At 39.6% G+C, this 19,518-nt stretch overlaps 4 protein-coding genes and 1 long non-coding RNA gene across 5 annotated transcripts; all 5 read left to right on the plus strand.

The window, feature by feature from the left end:
- Positions 1-3,480: 3,480 nt before the first annotated feature.
- Positions 3,481-4,872, plus strand: LOC137956918 (protein CURLY FLAG LEAF 2-like). The gene is made up of 2 exons (XM_068804585.1): positions 3,481-4,099; positions 4,238-4,872. The coding sequence occupies exons 1-2, from the start codon at positions 3,872-3,874 to the stop codon at positions 4,589-4,591; spliced, it is 582 nt and encodes a 193-aa protein (XP_068660686.1). The 5' UTR covers positions 3,481-3,871; the 3' UTR covers positions 4,592-4,872.
- Positions 4,873-7,069: 2,197 nt separating this feature from the next.
- LOC137955374 (ubiquitin-conjugating enzyme E2 variant 1C) lies at positions 7,070-11,682 on the plus strand. Its single transcript, XM_068802287.1, has 4 exons — positions 7,070-7,251; positions 9,792-9,931; positions 10,026-10,151; positions 11,276-11,682. Exons 1-4 carry the CDS (start codon positions 7,218-7,220, stop codon positions 11,414-11,416), a joined length of 441 nt encoding a protein of 146 aa, XP_068658388.1. The 5' UTR covers positions 7,070-7,217; the 3' UTR covers positions 11,417-11,682.
- Positions 11,683-12,650: 968 nt separating this feature from the next.
- Positions 12,651-13,807, plus strand: LOC137956525 (probable CCR4-associated factor 1 homolog 11). The gene has a single exon (XM_068804059.1). It carries the CDS (start codon positions 12,788-12,790, stop codon positions 13,643-13,645), a length of 858 nt encoding a protein of 285 aa, XP_068660160.1. The 5' UTR covers positions 12,651-12,787; the 3' UTR covers positions 13,646-13,807.
- Positions 13,808-14,310: 503 nt separating this feature from the next.
- On the plus strand, positions 14,311-16,001 carry LOC137954863 (uncharacterized). Its single transcript, XR_011113124.1, has 3 exons — positions 14,311-14,495; positions 14,994-15,118; positions 15,640-16,001. It is a non-coding gene; the product is annotated as an uncharacterized lncRNA (long non-coding RNA).
- A 1,713-nt stretch (positions 16,002-17,714) lies between these two features.
- On the plus strand, positions 17,715-18,446 carry LOC137957240 (transcription repressor OFP13-like). The gene has a single exon (XM_068804987.1). The coding sequence runs from the start codon at positions 17,779-17,781 to the stop codon at positions 18,385-18,387; it is 609 nt and encodes a 202-aa protein (XP_068661088.1). The 5' UTR covers positions 17,715-17,778; the 3' UTR covers positions 18,388-18,446.
- The last annotated feature ends 1,072 nt before the right edge of the window (positions 18,447-19,518 follow it).

Consider the following 19,518-nt stretch of genomic DNA (forward strand, 5'->3'; position numbering starts at 1 on the left):
TTTGCACTTCCATTGATAAGTACGAGTGACATCTATATTTCATTTACATAGGGAATGGTTCTCATTCTCTCACCAGAACAATCAAAATGTTTTGTTTTAGAGACTCCAATTTCTGTGTTTTAGTGATCTCAACCCAATAAGTCTTGGCAAAATTTAGTTTAAATGATTTTTTTTTTGAGTTCATCTTATACTTTAGAAGACAAATAGATTCTACAGAAAACCAGCGAATATACTGATCTCTTTGTGGGCACAATCAGGTGGAAATAGAAGGCAACTCTTGTCTGTCAACTCCTGGTAAGGTCAGGACAAGTCATTTGCATTTTTCTCTGTTAAAAAGGTTATGGGACTTGACTAACTGCCATTTAAGGGGGAGTTCGTGAGCAATCCATAGGTTGGAGTTGGTGGATTTATTCCTACTTTACAAGGAAATATACCTTACAGAATTGAATGATAAGAAAAAAAACTTGTTCCTCTGAAAGAGATGCTGGTGAGTGGTATTTAAACAGATCCTTTGACACAGAGGTGAATTAATAAGTAAACAAGTCCTATTCAGGAAATCACCCGCAAAGCTCCAGGACTTGTTGTTTCACTGTGTCTGAGAAATCCATCTCAATAATTCACACCTGCAATAAGAGAAAACGAATTAGTTTTAAGATGGCATAAGAGTTGAAAATTTCAGATTGAAACATTTTTTTAAGTGAAAGTGTAACTCGATTGTCATTCGTAACCTTAGTTCTGGGTGTTTTTGTGATCGTAGACTTTACTATGATAGACTTCATCAGAGGACTCCAGCCCTTCTTCAAACATTCACACTCTATGAATATATAAAAGCTGAAGAAAGGTCATAGCACTCACCACCATTGTATTTATGATAGGTTGATTCAACATAAAAGGCTTAGTGGGAAACCCTTGACAAACAGCTCAAGTTTCAGGTTCTTCTTCCCTGGACCACCCAACGCATGTTCTCCTTATAATTACCAGTTAACCTTGACTCTGAATCATAATCATCGGCATCAACCCATGAGAAAGTTCTCATCCGTTTCCGTTCCTGCTGGATTAATAAAAACCCAGATTGAGTAGATTAAGCTCTTCCATTAATGGAGGAGCTCCCGGTGAACTGTTTGGCATTAAAGAGCTTCTTTCTGGGGCTAACTTACCTCTTCTTTCTGCCTTTTTTTTTTTTTGCTATCATCTTGAATCTGTAAGATATTAAATTGACGCCTCCTGGCTGCATGATGGGGTGCGGAATTCTTTTTTCTTTTCCTCAAATCCCATTTAATTTATCAGCTTCGTCATTGACTCGCCGTTCAAATTTAGATCGTTTCTCTTGCGATTAAACTAACCAGAAGAAAACAAGAACTGTCTAGAACGTAAAGAGTTATTGAGGAAGACGTGAATGGCCGGCTTTCTCGTGAAGTGCCGACGGAACAACCAGCCGCTTCCATGTCATGCAAAGACCACCTACCTCTATTTGACTCTCGATTCGGCCGTGGTAACCGTTGATTTGGTGGGTCCGCTGATGATACCGTGAAGTTTGGCCGTTGGATTGTCTCGAATCGATGAACCCACAAGAATAAACACTGAAAGAAAGAGATTGCGGAGGAGTGGCCATTCCTTGATTAGGGGAGGCGCACGAGCTCGAAGTGGCTCACAAGATCCGGAAACTGAGGGTCAACGATATTTTCCTGGTCAAAGATCTGTTCCGCAGGGAATTTCTCGGAAACTTATCGACTCGAGTTAGGAAAAAAAAAATGCATGTCAAAGCTTTATATTATATAGTCCAATTATAAATGATGATGTCTTTCCCCACTCTCAATCTTTTTATTTCCTAGTTAGCTATAATCATATAAACTATAGTCCTTTATTGTTGATTATTTAAAACTAAGTCCTTTATTGTTGATTATTTAAAACTAAGTTAAATTTGGGTCCTTATCCCAAAATGATTAGCCACTTAGTAAACATTTTTCTTCCGGTTAATAAATACAAGATCTTTATATTCACTAATGTATAAAATGAGAAATCTACATTGAAATGAGAAGAAATTGAATCGAAAGAAGAGAAGAAGTTAATGTGTTATAGTCGGAGGTCTTGTGTTCGAGCTTGGTATACCGTAAGAGTCGGGGAACAAATAAATTAAAAAAAATGAAAAAAAAAAAAACTGAGACTCAAGTGTTAAGTCATGTGTCACATAGTCATATAAAAAAAGTATTAATAATGTAGAATAAGAAGGGTTAGAGGTAGCATTTTAATATGAGAAGAAGGTAGCGTCGCATTAAAATCAACTTAAATTTGGGGGTGGAAGGCCACCTGATCAAGTTGACAAAGATTAGATATTCAGGTGAATTAAGAGTTGATGGAGGCAGGGAAATTATGATAACAATTTGCACTTCATTCTCTTTGTGATGAAGTTGAAAGAGAGAGTAAATGAAGGTGATCCACAAAAAGAGTACTTGGCATAAAATCTCAAGTAAATAACCAAAATTACCAGGGGATTCATTTATGTTTCACACATCAGACCCTTGTGGCCTCTCTTTAAAGACAATTACTCCAACTGCAGGTATTAAAAGATATCAACATTTTTAGGATAAAATTCGCTTATGAAGTAAAAGCATTCATAAAGCAAAAGAAAGGGTATTCTTCTATTAAATGTTGTCATCAGAAAACAAGCTTTCAAGAGTGACCCACCATTGTTGCACTTGCCAAAGGCCATCAATTCTACAGTTACCTCTTAATTCCTTTATATTTTTTCCATAAACCCTAAACCCCTAAATTTCATCTCATATTCAAATTCTATTAAATGTCTCCCAAAGAAGGAAGAAGATAGATTGGGTGGTCAGGTACCAAAAACGGAGACCATCAAGACGACTTCATCCGTAGAATAAAAAAGGAGGGAAGTCAATTTCTCGTTTAATTACTTTAACGGGTAAACCGTTTTTAATATATATTTTTAATTTCTCGTAAAATGGCTTGGCAGAGTGCGACACGTAAGAAGAGGACACAATGAATAACGATTCAACGAGGTGAACGCATCAACTCGGATGATTTTTTTCTTTTTTTTTTAATTAATTACGAGATAAAGTTCTAATAAATGACCTAATAAATAGGAATCCTTTTTCATTTATTGTGATGATTTTCGCACTAATTTCTCCCTTAGGAACCATCGCCTTGAGTTCACTCGGCTCCGAATCGTTGAATGGGAATTTGGGCTGCAGATCGTAGAAGACCACGAGTCGGGGGAGGATGAGGAATCGTCTCGGATGAGTGTGGGGTGATGGATTTGAAAGTGAGTTTCTGGTTTGGTGTCAGTATAACTCGCGGGGGAGGGAAGCGCGTCCCCGTTTCTTCTCTCTCTATAAATTTAGAAACAGAGGAGGAGAGAGAACAAAGCGAGCGAGCGAGAGAGAGAGAGAGAGAGAGTGGAGCCTGCAGTGATCTCTCTTCCATTTTCTTACTTGCTTTGTCTTCGTTTTGTAAGCAGCTCTGCCTCTTTTTCTCTCTCTTTTTTTTCTGTTTTTAATCAGAATTAGCTGTATTTTTCTCTGTTTCGTATGAATCAATCACCGACTACTTGAGCAATGAATGAAGACAGGCTGCGCTTGTAATTGCAATATTTACTGCAATTTTTTTCTTCCTGCAAAAACATCTTGGGGTTTCTCCACAATCAATACATTTCCTGTCCTCAATTTACACACTCTCCTCTACCTTTCCTTCAATTCCATTCAATTTCAATCCTCCCCACACACCTTCCTCTGTTTCTCTCTCCTTCTTCTTCTTCTTTCTCTCTCTCTCTCTCTTACCCTTTTTATCGAAAAAGAAAAAAGAATTAATAAAGAGGCGAAATCCCATCACCTTCCTTGAGACTTCTTATATAATGGCCTCGCTGCAAGTCGAACAACAACAACATAGGACTGGTGGTGGAGTGACTCCTCCAGCACCATTAGGCCAGAGTGTTTTTTGTGGGTCAACCATCGCCGGCCTCCGGCGAGCCGTGCCTCCTTTCACCCTTCATCTCTTCCACTCCGGTCTCGACTCCTCCGTCGTCGAATTAGACGAACCTTCTCCTCTTCCTTTAGGCTGCCAAAAATTCCTCAACCTTGAGGTATATTATCAATCTAATGACGTATGATTTCATGTAGATCATATCGTTACTCATTAGTTCTATGTGCTTTTGTGATCGTCTTATAGATTTATGTTTGTCTGCGTTATGTTAATTTGATCTTAATTTGTGAATCACCAGACGGGCTCAATCTACTACGAGGGGGAGGAAGAAAAGATGAGCCGGAATGGGAAGAACCCGAAGCTGGAGTTGAAGCTGAATCTCTCTCCGCCGGACCGTTCGAGGAGGGGGACGGAATCCCCAAAAGGGTCGTCGTCTTCGTCGTCATCTCCGAGCTCGTGCGTGTCATCAGAGGCGGAGAACAGCCCGGAGGCAGGGTCGATGGTGCTGGCCGGCTGCCCCAGGTGCCTCATGTACGTGATGCTCTCCCACAAAGATCCCAAATGCCCCAAATGCAAGAGCTCCGTCCTCCTCGACTTCCTGCAAGAAAATAACAACTACTACAGCAAGCGCAGCAAAGGCAGCAAGAGCTAAGCAAGCTCATCATGAAGCTTCTCTTCTCCTTACAGTTTTTCTTTCTTTCTTTTTATTTTCCCCCTTTTTTTTTTTTTTAAATCTTTTCACATTTTTGCCTCTTCTCTTTTGTGCTTCTCCGTCTTCTTTTTCCCTTTTTAATTTGCGAATATAGATGTTTGTTACTTTTTTCCTTTGCTCTTTTTGTTCTGCTTTCTCTGGTTTTTTGGTGACAGGATGTAAACTGACTAACTGTAACAGCCTCGGTTATCTGAAGAAAACAGTTAACTTCCTTTCCCTTTCCTCCGTCTTTCCTTTCCTGAATCGCTCAAGTTTACCCATTTTCTAGCTTCTACCGAATCTTGATCGTACAGTAATCTAAATTCCATTCAACCGGACCACCTCCCACTTAGATTGTTCTTACTCTGCTTATATACATCTGTTCAGTATATATATGTTGTTCTCATTTGCATGGGACCCGGAGGGAGACGTATGATGCAACAGTACTCATAAACACAGAGATGTTCATATTTATAGGCACACAGAGCATTGGTGTATATGCGGGTGCGTGGGCAGGTCGATTATGGGGTGAGATTAAGTGAAGTGAAGGGCGAAGTGATTTATATGCTATGGAGAGACATGTGGATGGGTAGTTCGAGCATTGAAAAGAAGAGCAATTTTGGATTGAAATTCCATAAAAACAATTAAATGCGATAGTAATTGTTACGGTTGAGAATTATGAGTGGATTACGTCAGATGATAAATACAAATTTATTTCTTTCTTTCCCTTGTTTGTATGCACACACTTAACACTTATTGCGACCCTCTCCAAACACCCATTTGTCTTCTCCTTCAACCCGCCTCCCCTCCCCCATTCCAACTGCTTTCCTGACGGCCCCAAATTTAAGAGCACACATGGGGACACCTCCGCTCTGTAACGCCCGTTAAAACCCTCGTCAGAAACAGGCAAGGGAAGTCGGTTTTGGGGATGATGGTGGCGGACGTAAGGGGTGGGGGGGGTCTGCATGGTTAGGAATAATCAGGACTGGACTAACGCGTCTACACGCAAACACGGTGTACCCTTCCCGGACATTGAATGTATTAGTGGGTTTTTGGTTAACTGACATGGGAAATTCAAGTGGGTTTTAATTGTATCTGTCTCTTTTGATACGGATTCGATGTTGTTTATTGTAGAGCAACAAACTCTACCTGCACTCACCTGCACAACTGTAACAGAAATGTAAGGAGGGTGAGAGATCGCAGTGAATTTGAAGGAAAAATCGTTTTCCAAACCGTCCATGAAGCGAGTATGTTTAGATGGTCGAGATACCGCCTCCAAGAATCTCAAACCGTTCTTCCCTCTGCAGATTGCAGAGATTGTGGCCTTTGTAGCCACTCTTTTTTGGATTCTGAAACTGGAACTTCTTAGTCGTCTGAATCTCAGCTTTAGCAGCCATTAGAAGAGCTCCTTCTCCGTTTTTGGATTCTGAAACTTGGAACTTCTTAGTCGAACTCATGGTGACTGAAGATGGGCATGCTTGTAGTAGGGGAAGCTTATGTTCAGCTGTCTCGATTTTTTCAGACGTCTCTCTCAGTCTAAAATCCTGGACATTTTAGGTGAGACAGTTTATGAGTTCAAAGAATTCGACCAGATACCCAGACATGGTAGATCCATCCACCGGCCGGATTAATTAAACTCGCCGGCTTGGGTTTGCTTGCAACAGGTCGTTTTTTAAGCTTGATAAGTGAAAACTTTCCTGTGTTTTAAATGGTGAGCGGAACAAAAGGAATTTAAGGTAGAAAGACGGAAGAAAAAGAGGCATGATTGGACAGATTTTAGTGTAATGCCTTTTGGTTTATCTTTCCTATCATTACTCATTTTCTTCCAAAAGAAACTCATTTTCATTGGGACAAGGGAAAATTTATCTTATGTAAGTATGTATAACAAAGGAAAACCATCGAAAATAAATTTTAATTAAAAATTTTATTTGATTAAAATTTACAGGGTTTGTATCAAACGTTTATCCAATACAACCCAAAAAACTGGTCTGTTAAGTGCGAAAAGCCGTAACCACCTAGCTATGATAGTTTGTACCAATTTTGAGTGAAAAAAATTTCATGCTAATTCATTTTGTCTAAAAAAATCAATTAATTTAAATAAAAACCATAAAAGATAAACAAGAAAGTATAAATCTATAAAAAAATGTCAAAGAAAATTTAAAATTCTATTAAAAAACCTTATAATATGAAAATTGATAATGAAAAAGATTATTTATTTTATTTTATTTCCGTGTCACAAGCACAAGCAAAAATCCTAAATCTCAAACAAAGATCTCTATTTGTTGGAGGGACCCAAGTTTTAAGTAGTAAGAGCAGAGTGAGACCACCTTCATGGGGCCTTTTCATCATAAAACCCAAAGATCAGTTGTAAAAGTGGGCCTATTCTGGGCTTTGATCCATTGTTTATCCGCTCGACCACCTTTATAGCTTTATTCCTTCCTACCCTCGACCTTAGGCTGGGTCTTCCCCTCTTTATTCTTTCTGCAATTTGCTTAGGCTGTCTCTCTCGTTTCCTTTCTAGATTCTTAGAACTTCGATTCTCGTCTTCCTACGTGATCAGATCCAAGGACAGAACACTCTGAAGTCGATGACGATTGGCTCCGGAGGATCGGGTGTTGTCGGTAAGGCCCCGTTTGAAAATGCAGTGTTGTGTATAATCCTCGTTTTTATTCTTGTCAGCGTCTCTCATGAAAGGTTCAGATTTTGACGAATGGATTGTGTGAGGCTGCTCTTAGTGCCTATTTTCTTTTTGGGTTCTTTTTCAGAGTCTTTTTTTTTTTTTCCTTTTGTAGTTCTTTTTAAGGATCATGCTACGCTTGTGGGATCTTCCTGTGTGACACTCTAATGTTGTGCGGGCTGAATGTAAAAGTTATTTTGTGTTTGGAGGAAACTTTGTAATTCATGGATTTTGCCTATTTGCCACTGTCTTTCTAATTGTTTTCAATATATATATATATATGTATATCAGTTCTGGTTTAGTAGGTTTTTGTTTTTATTTCTAGCATAAAAAGTTTAAGTATGTGGGTTTGTATTAGACTATAATTCTGTCTCGTGTTGTTTATACTTGTTAAGTGGATTATTGTAATATTGTCAGTATGTTATGAACTTCGTTTAGTAGTGATCACTGTTTAAGCTATGAACATTCCCCAACTTTTTCCATAATACTTTTCCTTAGTTTTTCTTCTTGTTTTTGTACTTCATCCATAGTAATGTTCTTATTAACGTACTTGTCCCATACTTTAATTCATACTGGTTGAGAAATTTATGAGTTTCATGGGTATGGTTGGTTCCTTTTCTTCCATGTGTATGATCAGTAGCCATTTATAAGAATGAGTGTTACTGGATTCTTTTTGGTTGTCATCATAAGCCATGACTCTGGATCTTTTTGAGTGGGGAGAGGCTTACATGCTGTGGAGTTTTCTTATTTTATGATACCAATTTAGACTCTGAAGATGGATTATACAGGTTTCCTTGGTGAAGCAGTCTTTTTGAAATGTTCGGACTAGTGTAGCTACTGCTCTGGGTGCTAAAGCCTCACACATTCGTTGATGTTGTAATTCTTCTTGTATTACTATATATTTTAAAGAATTGTTTTCTCTCATTTTTCTTAAGTGGCTTATAAATATATGTTTGATCGTTGTTGTCAAAAGAATGTTCTTTTTGTAGTTTGTTGTGGGTTTTGGAATTCCTGTAACCTTAATTCTATTAGGGCCATGTAGGATCTGTAGCTTCAAGTGTTTCACATAACAGTGAATCAAAGTAACATTTTCAAAAAGAAATTCAATGACAACCAAAATGGAATTCAAGGAAATCCATCCTCATCGATATCCAATCCTTTTTACTCTATTGTTTTCCCTTTTTTTTTTCACGTGGTTATCATACTGTTTTTTTTTTCTTTTTTTAATATCTGCATACTGTACATTTATTCAGTACCTTCTTTCCATATTTGTTTCTTTTAACTTCCTTTGGTTCTTTTAGCTACAAAACAAATCTCAGTTTATGAAGCTTTGATTGGATCAATGGGCCTTTTGAAGTTTAGACAAATATATATTAGAAGATGAAGAAAATAAGAGAGAGGGAGAAGAAGGGCATAGGTTTCCTATGACAGAAGGAAAATTTTTCATTGCAATGAATAAGACAGCCTTCCTCTTTAAAATATTGGAATGGTTCTCTTGGAAAAACTAAAGCTAGAATGGGTTGTTTGGCACAGCATTTACCTGCTTCATTCTCAAGTTGAACATATTTAGGTAATAAATATTTAGAAGCGATGGTTTTGAGTGTCTAATTAGAGATTTAGATGATTTTTGGCAATTTGAACCTTTAATGGTACTGCGGCAGTATGCAGGTTTTCTGTTTGCAGTTGAGTTCTTCTTGTAAATGTGATTAGGTTTAGCAGTTCATGTAAGCATTTTTCAGAATGTAGATTTGACACATTCTCATGCCTTCTATTTAATGGGTTATACGAAAATCATCTTTCTGCTTCAGTGATTGTAGTGGAGCATAGTATTAGCAGCATTTTGTAGTTTACTGTTGTCCCTGTAATCTTTTCGAAGATTAACCTGGTTATTGTATAAATCATGAATGTACTATCCTCTTCAAAAAAATAAACTAATAATAATAATCATGAAGAATGTAGGATATTAGGTTTACTGAATTAAAATTGCCACAGCTACATTTGAAAAAAAATTGTCCACTTCTCTATGGTGTGACCCTGGAAGTTGTTAGTTTACTGACTTTAATATATACAGTTTGACATGCATAGTTCTCAAGGCACCTGTTGTTCTTTACTGATGTCATTATATTACACACAAGTTTTATTTGCCCATGGTTGCCTCCAGACAAAGTCTACCTGCTACAAAATTTGGTATCTGAACTTCCCATAACTGTATCAGCCTTCTCAAAATTCAGTAGTATTTATACTTGACACCTGATATTTATCAGTGTTATGGCAAACCATGTTCCTTTGATTGTTGCCTTGCTTTTACTGATTTTTTATATTGTAATATTACTCTAGATTTGTGATTTGTTGAATGCAAGGTAAATTCACCAAGTAGGATGTATAAATAAGAGAACTGGTTAACTTTGTTCTTTATTTTTTTTGGATATTATAATTTAAGGATTGGAAGAAATAATAATTACGGGTACATATCATGTTGCATAGTACCTCGGAACTTCAGATTGTTAGAGGAACTTGAACGTGGGGAGAAGGGTATTGGAGATGGGACTGTTAGCTATGGGATGGACGATGGGGATGACATTTACATGCGGTCTTGGACGGGTACCATTATTGGGCCTCATAATGTATGAATCTGCTGGTTCAATTTGCCTTTGTTTTGAATATTACGATTCTCTATTTTGTCCCTTTCACTTAATCCATGTTGTTGTTCAATTGTAGTCTGTTCATGAAGGTCGCATTTACCAGCTGAAGCTCTTCTGTGACAAAGATTATCCAGAGAAGTCTCCTAGTGTTCGTTTCCATTCAAGGATCAATATGACATGCGTCAACCATGAAACTGGCGTGGTAATTAGTTGTCTCCTGAACTGATAAAAATAAAACATAAGAAGTTGCTGACTGTAAACCTTCCACTCATTTTCTCTACTTGGAAAAAATACTTCCCATGCTGTTTGATGGTGAATTAGATGGGAAACTGGTATAACCCTGAAGCCAAAGATGTTTCAGTGATGTTTTAGTGTAAACAGTACCCTTGATTTTTTACTGATTCGTTTCAGATCCTCATTTTTTTGGGAAGAACAATATATATAGAAAAAAAAGTAGAACAATTTTGATGAGAAAATCTGCTAGTATTTCAGTAAGATTGTCCTATAGTAAGTGGAGGATAAGAAAATCCTGAAAGTAAGAGTTCATTGTTTGGTATTTAAGGCAAATTTTGGCGTGTAGAGAGCTGCATCTGTTGGCTTAGATATGGGCAATTAATTTATACAATGAGGATGTCATCTGAACAAAAAAAAAAAAAAATTTAAAAAATGCACTTTTGGAAATGATATTATGTGATGCATCATTGTGATAATTTTTGTGTTTTGTACTCCTTTCCTTCCTTTTTTTGTTTGCTTATAATTGTTTTCTGGAGCACTTAATTTTGTAGCCCTTGTTACCACATTTTCTTTTCCCTCTTTATCCTTTCTTTTAATGTTGTTGACACACAAACTGCCGCCCGCCCAAACCTGCCTGAGACTTTGGCCAAGACCTCACATTAGGAATCCACCATGTGACCAAGTCTCCTTTATGAATGCAATCTTTTTAAGGTTGAACTCTAAAATCATGGTTTATGATATTCAATGCCAAAAGGTTGCATTTGATTGTGTGTGTGTGTGTGTTATGGAAGTTTGTTTTAGAAACAAGAGAAAACAAATGTAGTAACCCTAGATTTAGTGTTGATATTACTTCTGCCGAGCAGCTTTTTGCAAAGAAAAAGAAGAGATTCTTTGCAGGTGGTTGTGATTAACAACCGAAAACTATAGAATATGATAATAAATGATTTATAAGACGATTACGACTAATATCTTTGTAGTGATTGCAACTGTTTATCATTTGAGAAAAACAACTGTTTGTGGTGTGGTTTCTTCTCATTTGGCAGTAATAATAATAGGACTTCTGACCTTTAGTATTGAGACTGATATTTGCAGGTAGAAGCAAAGAAGTTTGGTATGCTTTCAAACTGGCAACGAGAGTACACAATGGAAGACATCCTGACTCAACTGAAGAAGGAAATGGCTGCCCCTCACAACAGGAAGCTGGTTCAGCCCCCCGAAGGTACCTACTTCTAGTAGACGACAAGAAATAATTTATGTAGACGGTAGAATATGTACGAATATAGTCGTTAGGCTGCTGGAGTCCTATGAAATCAAAGGCCACAGGACAGTTTACTACAATGTCATTGTTCAAAAACACTCGTTACTTGTTTTCTTTGGTCAACTGTGTGGCGCAGGAATGTTGCTTGTTGAATGGGATTGCTTGTGTGACATATTGAAGAAAATTCATGTTGACAAAACCAAAATCTCTGCTTTAATTTATGGGAGTGAATTCTCTTGCTCCTGATTGATTATTTTAAACTAAAGAAGCTAATGATTTATTATTATTATTATTGAAGATTATGTTCTGTACCATGTGCAACAATAGCCCGCAAAATCCTCAAAAAAATCGCCAATTACGTCTAGATGCGGCTTGCCATGAACCCGATGTGAATCGCTTTTCAAGCGATAAGGATACGGATTTCACTCTGTACAAACCAAAGAAGATTCTCATAGACTCAAACCTGTGGGCAATTTGATACCCGTAGCTGGAACAAGTGATTTTGGGGGTTACGTTCATTTAATTCATATAGCCCGAGTCAAATAATTTTTTTGTTCTTGCAGCATAAAGTCCAAAGTCCGTTTCCACAACTCGGTCCACTTTGAGTGCTTGGGGGCAGTCTTTGCAGCCTGCTGTGTGGACGCTGTCAACCATTCGGATTCCGTCCCTCCACACACAAATGGGAAACGGCTTTCCCCCCTCTTTCCTTGCCATTTCCCGTAGACTTCCCCCTTCTCTTTTCTTTAATCCTCTTATGCGAGTAAGCTGCATTCTTTACTCCGATTACAGAGACATGGTTTCCACGTTCATTTATTCTTTTACTTGAACTGTTCGGTCAACAAAAGACTCAGAAACGCGTAACAGTCAGCCTGCCTGTGTTTTTGTTTTGTCCGGGCCCCATCTTAGCAAACAAGTGGGACCCATGACGTGACGTCAAGCGAGAAGCCCAGGTCGGTGAGGAGTTTTCATTGCATGGGGACTACGGTGGATGGTGAAAGACAGGAGGTTGGGTTATTTGAGGAGGCGTCTTAAGTGCGTCTCACGGTTCGTTTGTCCCGTCCTTTCAGTCGGCGGAGAGAGGAGAGCTGGGTCGGCCAAGTCTTGCAGTCAAACCCGGAGTACGCGGGGCCCACGGAGGGCACACCTTCCAGGTTCGACGAACACTACACGAAAAGCGGCCGCCTCATGCACCACGTTTCTTGTCTCCCCTTTCTGTTACCTCATCTCTCTTCCTTTTTATTTATAAGCCCTAACCCTTCCCGCTTTAGCTCCCCATCGCCACCACTTTCTGCACCGGCGTCAACGAGGAGAGACATTGGAGTACCGGATCGGATCGACTGGCATTCATGGCTTCGGGCGACAGTAATAGTGGTGGCGCTACCGAGGCGGACTCGAAACCCATCGTGATTCGAACCGTCTGGGCGCATAACCTCGAATCGGAGTTTCAGCTCATCACCGACGTTATTGATACGTTTTGCTTCATCTCCATGGACACGGAGTTCCCCGGCGTTGTCTTCTGTCCCGGGGGGGACCCTGCTTACCGGTACCGGTCGGATCTTCGGTACAAGATGCTTAAATCCAACGTGGACGCGCTGAATCTCATCCAGGTGGGCCTCACCCTCTCTGATTCTACGGGAAACCTGCCTGATCTTGGAACCGATTGCCGATACATTTGGGAGTTCAACTTTTCCGACTTCGACGTCTTACGGGATGCGCATTCGGCCGACGCGATCGAGCTCCTGAAGACCCACGGCATCGATTTTGAGCGCAACCGTACGGAAGGGATCGACTCCCGGCGATTTGCCGAGTTGATGATGTCGTCCGGGATTGTTTGCAATGACTCAGTGAGTTGGGTGACGTTTCACAGCGCCTACGATTTTGGGTACCTGGTCAAGATTCTGACGTCCAAGTCGCTGCCGGAGGACATGGGAGAATTTATGACTCTCTTGAGGGTTTTCTTCGGGAAGAACGTCTATGATCTCAAATACATGATGCGATACTGCGAGAGCCTGTATGGGGGCTTGGACAGGATGGCATCGGCGCTGCAGGTGAACCGGGCCGTCGGAAAATGCCACCAGGCCGGCTCCGACAGCTTGCTTACATGGCATGCGTTCTTGAGAATGAGGGAGAGGTTCTTTGGGGATGGCGCGGCGGAGAAGCACGCCGGAGTAGTCTATGGATTGAATGAAGTACTCAGCTACTGAAAGAAAAAGAAAGAAATTATACAGGATTTTTTTCTTTTTTTTTTTCTTGTCTCTGCCTTAGAGACTCTCTCTTGTGCACATTTTCTTTCATTTCTTCTATATTTAAGAATATGAATCTGTAAAAACTTTTTGGATTAGATACCTTGCTTATCAAAAAAGTTACATTTTTGTGTTATTCATCCTGGGTGAGAAAAAATGGGGAAAGAACCTCTCCTTCGTCATCTGTTCTCACGCGTTGAACAGAGTGGGGTTTCTCTTTCCTCATTTCTGTGTTCCACCCTTTATAATTAAGTCTGATAAAATAATGGGCAAGAGGCAAGTTTGTGCCCATGAAAAAGACTTGGAAAAACGAAGTAGGGCCGCGGGCGAATGGATTTCGTAAGCCATTTTGGACTCGGTGAAAGAGACCAGCTAGGTTGAAGCATTACACAAGGGGTGACATCGATGGTCGAGTTGCTCAACTTCGGCTGGGATCCGGCTCGGTTTCCAAAGCATTTTGAATGGAGTTCAGCTATTTGTACTCGTTTAAGTAACCGAGTCGAATTCGAGTGAGCCGTGGTTCGGTTTACGAGCTCGCGAGTCGGCTCAGTTACCAAAAAAACACCCTTCTACCTATCCGAACTTGGGCAGTGACGAGAGGGGAGCTTCGTTTCGAAATCGAAACTCAGAAACTCGGTTTCAAAACTTGCAAGAGCAAAATCGGTGACGTTGGCTGCCCTATTTTAAGACGATGATTTGCCGATTTTCTTCCTCGCCAGACCTCTTTCTACCCTATCCCTCAGCCTCTTCATCTCTCAACGGGCTGTAATCGACTTCTAGTGGTGACGACGGAAGAATTTTGACCTAAAAGGTAAGTTTGTCCTGATTTTTTTATGATTTTGAGTTCCTCAAGGTTTGATTTTGTGAAAAATTTGGTTTTTTTTTTTTGTATCCTCAGTTTCGTTTTTGTTTCCAATGCTTGTTAAAAATTGGTAAGTGACAGCCTGCGTTAGCTCTTTTGTGGTTATTTCTTGTAGCGTTTGCTTTTGGGTATGTTACTGATGAGCTCTTCTTCTGTGGCTATGCTTGTTAAAAATTGGTAAGTGATGGACGACAAACAGAATGTACCATCCTACTTTATCTGTTAAATATCTGGCTGGGGTTGCATTTTGTCAAGCTATAAATTGGATTTTGTCATTCCAAATGGGTTTTAGAACTTTATGCATTTATTTTATAAGGTATTTGGGATTCCAGTGATATGTTGTAAAGATTTGGCCTCGAATTTTACTTTTAGTTAGCACTCTATCTAGGTTATATTAAAATTTGAATTATTTGTTTGCTCAATAATGCCTCATTGCTATCACAACAGGAACCAAAAATCTTGGTGCATTTCTTATTTCAGCCACCATGTTCATCTTCAACTTCTTCAATTTCGTCCTCTCTGCCGGATTTGGGCATTGCCGGCGGAAGCCACAAAATAGACCACAACCACAAGTAAGTTGTGTGTTGCTTTCAAGCAATTTTGTGTACATCTTGTTTTTCCTTTTTAAAATGCTTACTTCGTACAATACAAAGTGTTGGAGTGTATAAGAGATAGATTTGGCAGAATTAAGTCTTCATCAATATTTGATAATGACACTTTGCTTGACTATAGAGTTTGAGAATTGGGATCTGCCTACAGTTGGAAAATTGCTGTTGCACTTGGCCTTTGAACCTTGGTTTATGTTTTTGACTTTAAAGCTACCCCAATTCAAATGCAAATCCCTCTTATTTGCTTCTCTTTTCCTTTGCAAACAATATTCTTCCTATGGTTTGTATTATCGGATAGTTGTTAAATTTTATAATTTCCATTTGCATCACCTCTCCTCATCTGAATTGTTGCCAATAACTTTGTGACTGAGGTAATTCTATTTTATTGCATACTACAATTGCTTTGTTATTGAAATTGTTAAAATTTTCTCAAGTTGATGATATCAAGATTGAAACTGACACTACACTCCATTGTGATTGTTTAGGGAAGGCAATCAAGTGGGTTTTTAAGAACTGAACTTGGCCCACTACACTCCCTCTTCCCAGGGCATCAGAGAGTTTAGGAATGAAATCTCTACTGCCTGCTCCTAGAGATACAAAGAGAGTGAAAAGAGGAGAGGGAAGCTCCCTTCCCTTTTCTCTGCTTTTTACAAAGAGGTGCTCCTCTCTGCTTAGGAGTTCCTTGACATGGCTGAGAGAACATAGGGAACCTTCCTTCCCTCTGTAAAAAAAGAAGGGCAACTTATATCTCTTTAACCCCACTTCATTGCCTTAGTTTTGTGAGTGGATACATAAAAAAATTAGTTGTACCTCTCGCTAAGTACTGCAATTGAGTATAACAAACAATATTTTGTACTCAAAATTTAAGTCATACAATAAAATATGACTCGATGGCATAATAAGTTTAGATGAGTATTTTTTTATCAGATAATAATAAGTTTTATTATTTTATTTTTATTACAAGTGGATATTTTGCTCATTCAAACGGGGATTTAGCATATTGTTTTCTAATACGAAAAAAAGAGTTTATAAATCTTTACTGGATCCAAGAAATATCTAAAGAACTCAAATTTTAAGCTTAAGTTTTTTCCTTAGTACAATATGCAAATGGCTGCGAATTTTTGTGCTTTTGCAAATGGTTCCTAATGGGAAATACACTTGATGAATTATTGATACAGATGAATTCTTTGAACTTGACTCCCACAGGCCACAATAAAGAGGCTAGCAAAATGCAACTGAATCATTTAAAAACTCATTTAACCTAAAAGAGTCAATTGAAGCGGAGGGAAATCATAGAGCAGTGACAAAGAAATCCTTGTACAGATTTCGGCCAGAAAGAGAACTTGCTTGAAAAAAAGGCTGTGTGCTTATTGTAACCAAACTAATGTCTGGTGGGCTTCAGTAGAGAAGCCCACGGATTATTGGATTTCAGAAGTTGGGCATGTGTGGTGAAGAAGAGAACGAGAAAAAGAAGCGAGACGAAGAGGTAAGAGGCACGTGGGACTATTATTTTAAGACTCCCTCTCACGTATAGGCCCTCTGGACTCTTACATGTGGATAAGCCTAAGTTTTATGCAATGAACAAAAACACAGAGAGTTGGCATAAAAAATTTCTTCTCCTTACAAAACAGGGTAAGGTTTTTTTTTTTTTTTTATAGAGTTGGTTTACAAAGCCATTTCTACTAATCCAAATTATCTTTAATCCAACTCGATACATTGAATAAGTTCAATTATGAGTAGTCAAAGCTCTACACGTAAACTATTCCAATTGCATGTGCACAAGGAAGCAAGGAAGCAAGGAAGAAGAAACCATGGGTTTGGGATTCAGGGACAAAGGCCACTAACGCACAACAATCTTGCCACTTCAACGACCAACTAAATTATTCACGGCAAGATATTCCTCCACAAGATTTTCCACCTCATGCGTTTACTATGGATTCGATTCTCTGCCTAGGTTTGAATAGTGGGTCTGATTTTGACAACGTTTGTGTAAGTTACATTGAATGTATAGAGATTGAAGGGTCAGGATTCATCAAGTCACGTATCTTCCTGCATGGAAACATTCAATGCTAAGGAAATGGGAAATTTGAAATTGTGGACAGTGGTGAACTAGGGTCTGTTTCATGAGTCTCGGGTTCTTGGACCAACAACCCTGAACCGCCTACCCATCCCATTTAATGTGGGAAAGCAGGTCACGGTGGGATCATTAATGAGAAAAATCTGTCTCATGGGTCCTGTCCCCATCTCAATATCTACCCTGTACTTGGGAGTGCGAGACGAGCTCTTCAAATTTTTGAAGATTTCTTGCCCCTTTTTCCTCTACAACTGAACATTTGCACATGGATTTTCCACCTTCGTCCTTAACATGTAAGAGTCCTGACGGTTCTTGCATCTACCGCCGTTGGATTATAGTAGACTCTTCCTTTTAAGCACCTTTTCGTTAGAGATTATAGTATAACATAACAGTTATTAAATATCATTTAATTCTTCTTTCTCTCTCTTCCCCCCTTTAAATGCTCCCTTCAGACCATCCCAAAGCCGTCTGTCATCTCTCCTCCTCCCTCCTCTCTGTTTTTTCTCTTCTCGATCTCTCACGGCTGGTAATCATCGACAAAGAGTCTAAAATGGGGAAAAAGATGAGCTTCACCTCCCTCTTCAGGCCCAGAGAGCCAAAACCAGCATCATGGCCTTGGCCCTCATGCAAGCAGCCGAAGACCCTCTCCTTCCGTGCCAGCGAGGACGTCTACAAGACCCTCAACTCCGTCTACCTCGACATGATCGAGGCCGGTGACTCCCCGGCGTCGTGGTTCACCAACTCCTCCGAGTGCGAGACGCTCTCCACCGCGTCGGATGACTCCGGCGGGGGGGAGATAGAGACGGTCCTGCGCGGCCTCCAGTCGGAGAGGTTCTTCTTCGAACCGGGGGATACCAAGTCGATCATGGAGGAAGTGAAGGTGGGTCCGCCGCCGCCGTACGAAGAGAGCGTGGTGCTGGCCATGGAGTCGGCGGACCCGTACGTGGATTTCAGGACGTCGATGGAGGAGATGGTGGAGGCGCTGGGGCTCAAGGACTGGGACTGCTTGGAGGAGCTCCTGGTGTGGTACTTGAAAGTTAATGGGAAGAAGAACCATGGGTTCATTGTTGGAGCCTTTGTAGATTTGCTTGTAAGCCTTGTTTCTTCCTCTTTTGAATCTGAAGAGAAGGGCGACGTTGCCTCCTCTTTCAGGCTGTGATTCATACCCAGATCAGTGCTGTATGAATTTTCTGTACATTTACTAGGACAAAGGATTAATGAAACAATTTTGCTAATTTCCAGACCAATTCTTCATCAAGACAAGAGTTCGACTAATCTGAGTTGGTTTCAGGCGCACATTCGATTATTTTCACTGATTTTGATCGCTTTTAGTCATGTTTGAAGCAAAACAACAGTGGAATTCTCTGGAATGCTGGCCTTCTGTTACCAGGACAAGCCAGAGTGTGTTAGTTTAAATGATTGATATTCAAGTCGGACAATTTTTTTAAAAATCTACAGCTTCTGGCCCTTGATGCCCTCCAACAGAAACAGCTTCATCTCCCCCGACGAGCCACGTACTAAAAAATATACCGAAAAGTTCAAATTTTGATATTTACGAGCTTAAAAGACTTGTGATTGGTGTAATAATTAAATATTAATAAAATTAGTAAAAAAGACAATATAAATCTTGATGTTTTCTTACTCAAACAAGTGAAATTACATAAATTTCTCCTCTCCCAGCCTAAACATCAGAAGAGGATAAGGGGTATTCATGTCAATTGATGGAGCTGGCTGCGTTGCACATGGGAACAGTTTAATTTACTTTAATTAATCTTTGAATGTAAAACCCCAGTCAACTCTTTCTGCTTTTGTTTGCACTCGGAGCTGAGCTCGGCTTGGAAATTAAAATTCTCCATTATCAGGGGGAAGCTTCTAAACCTTGCGCCTGGGCTTAGTTTATCAAACCCAAGGCGCACGTTTAGCGAGGCCAATTTGGAAATAATAATTACCTTCAGTTTGGATTTAGCTTATAAATTTCAGCGCTCGAGGCCCATGCCCAATGGCTCCGCTTCACTTACTCCCAAGCACAACATGAAGCAAAACCTCCAGCCTTTTCCAGCCGTTGATATATGAGATGATGGCAACTACGAAGCTAAAACAATATTTATTACATTAATTCGAAACCAGACAAGCTTAGGGTACATTAATTGTGGCACGAAACATGAGATCTTGTCTCTTAAGGCTTTAGTTACTCGAACCAAAGCACACAGTTTTTAATGTGTTCCGCTCAGAGATTCGCTAATGTTAGAATCTTCGAACTTTATAGGGGTACTCATCTTAATTGGAAATA

This window comes from Aristolochia californica, unplaced genomic scaffold (genome assembly GCF_029961685.1).
Source record: "Aristolochia californica isolate CCGP_79_NKW_82.1479 unplaced genomic scaffold, dmAriCali1.0.hap1 SCAF_2, whole genome shotgun sequence".
In the NCBI taxonomy this organism is placed as follows: domain Eukaryota; kingdom Viridiplantae; phylum Streptophyta; class Magnoliopsida; order Piperales; family Aristolochiaceae; genus Aristolochia; species Aristolochia californica.

Bases quoted from the DNA above. Each gene is read 5' to 3' on its own strand.
- LOC137956918 (XM_068804585.1), top strand. From the start codon at position 3,872: ATGGCCTCGCTGCAAGTCGAACAACAACAACATAGGACTGGTGGTGGA. The intron at 4,100-4,237 runs GTATATTATCAA...GTGAATCACCAG, and splicing joins AAAAATTCCTCAACCTTGAG to ACGGGCTCAATCTACTACGA.
- LOC137955374 (XM_068802287.1), top strand. From the start codon at position 7,218: ATGACGATTGGCTCCGGAGGATCGGGTGTTGTCG. The intron at 7,252-9,791 runs GTAAGGCCCCGT...CATGTTGCATAG, and splicing joins CGGAGGATCGGGTGTTGTCG to TACCTCGGAACTTCAGATTG. The intron at 10,152-11,275 runs GTAATTAGTTGT...TGATATTTGCAG, and splicing joins TCAACCATGAAACTGGCGTG to GTAGAAGCAAAGAAGTTTGG.
- LOC137956525 (XM_068804059.1), top strand. From the start codon at position 12,788: ATGGCTTCGGGCGACAGTAATAGTGGTGGCGCTACCGAGGCGGACTCG.
- LOC137957240 (XM_068804987.1), top strand. From the start codon at position 17,779: ATGGGGAAAAAGATGAGCTTCACCTCCCTCTTCAGGCCCAGAGAGCCA.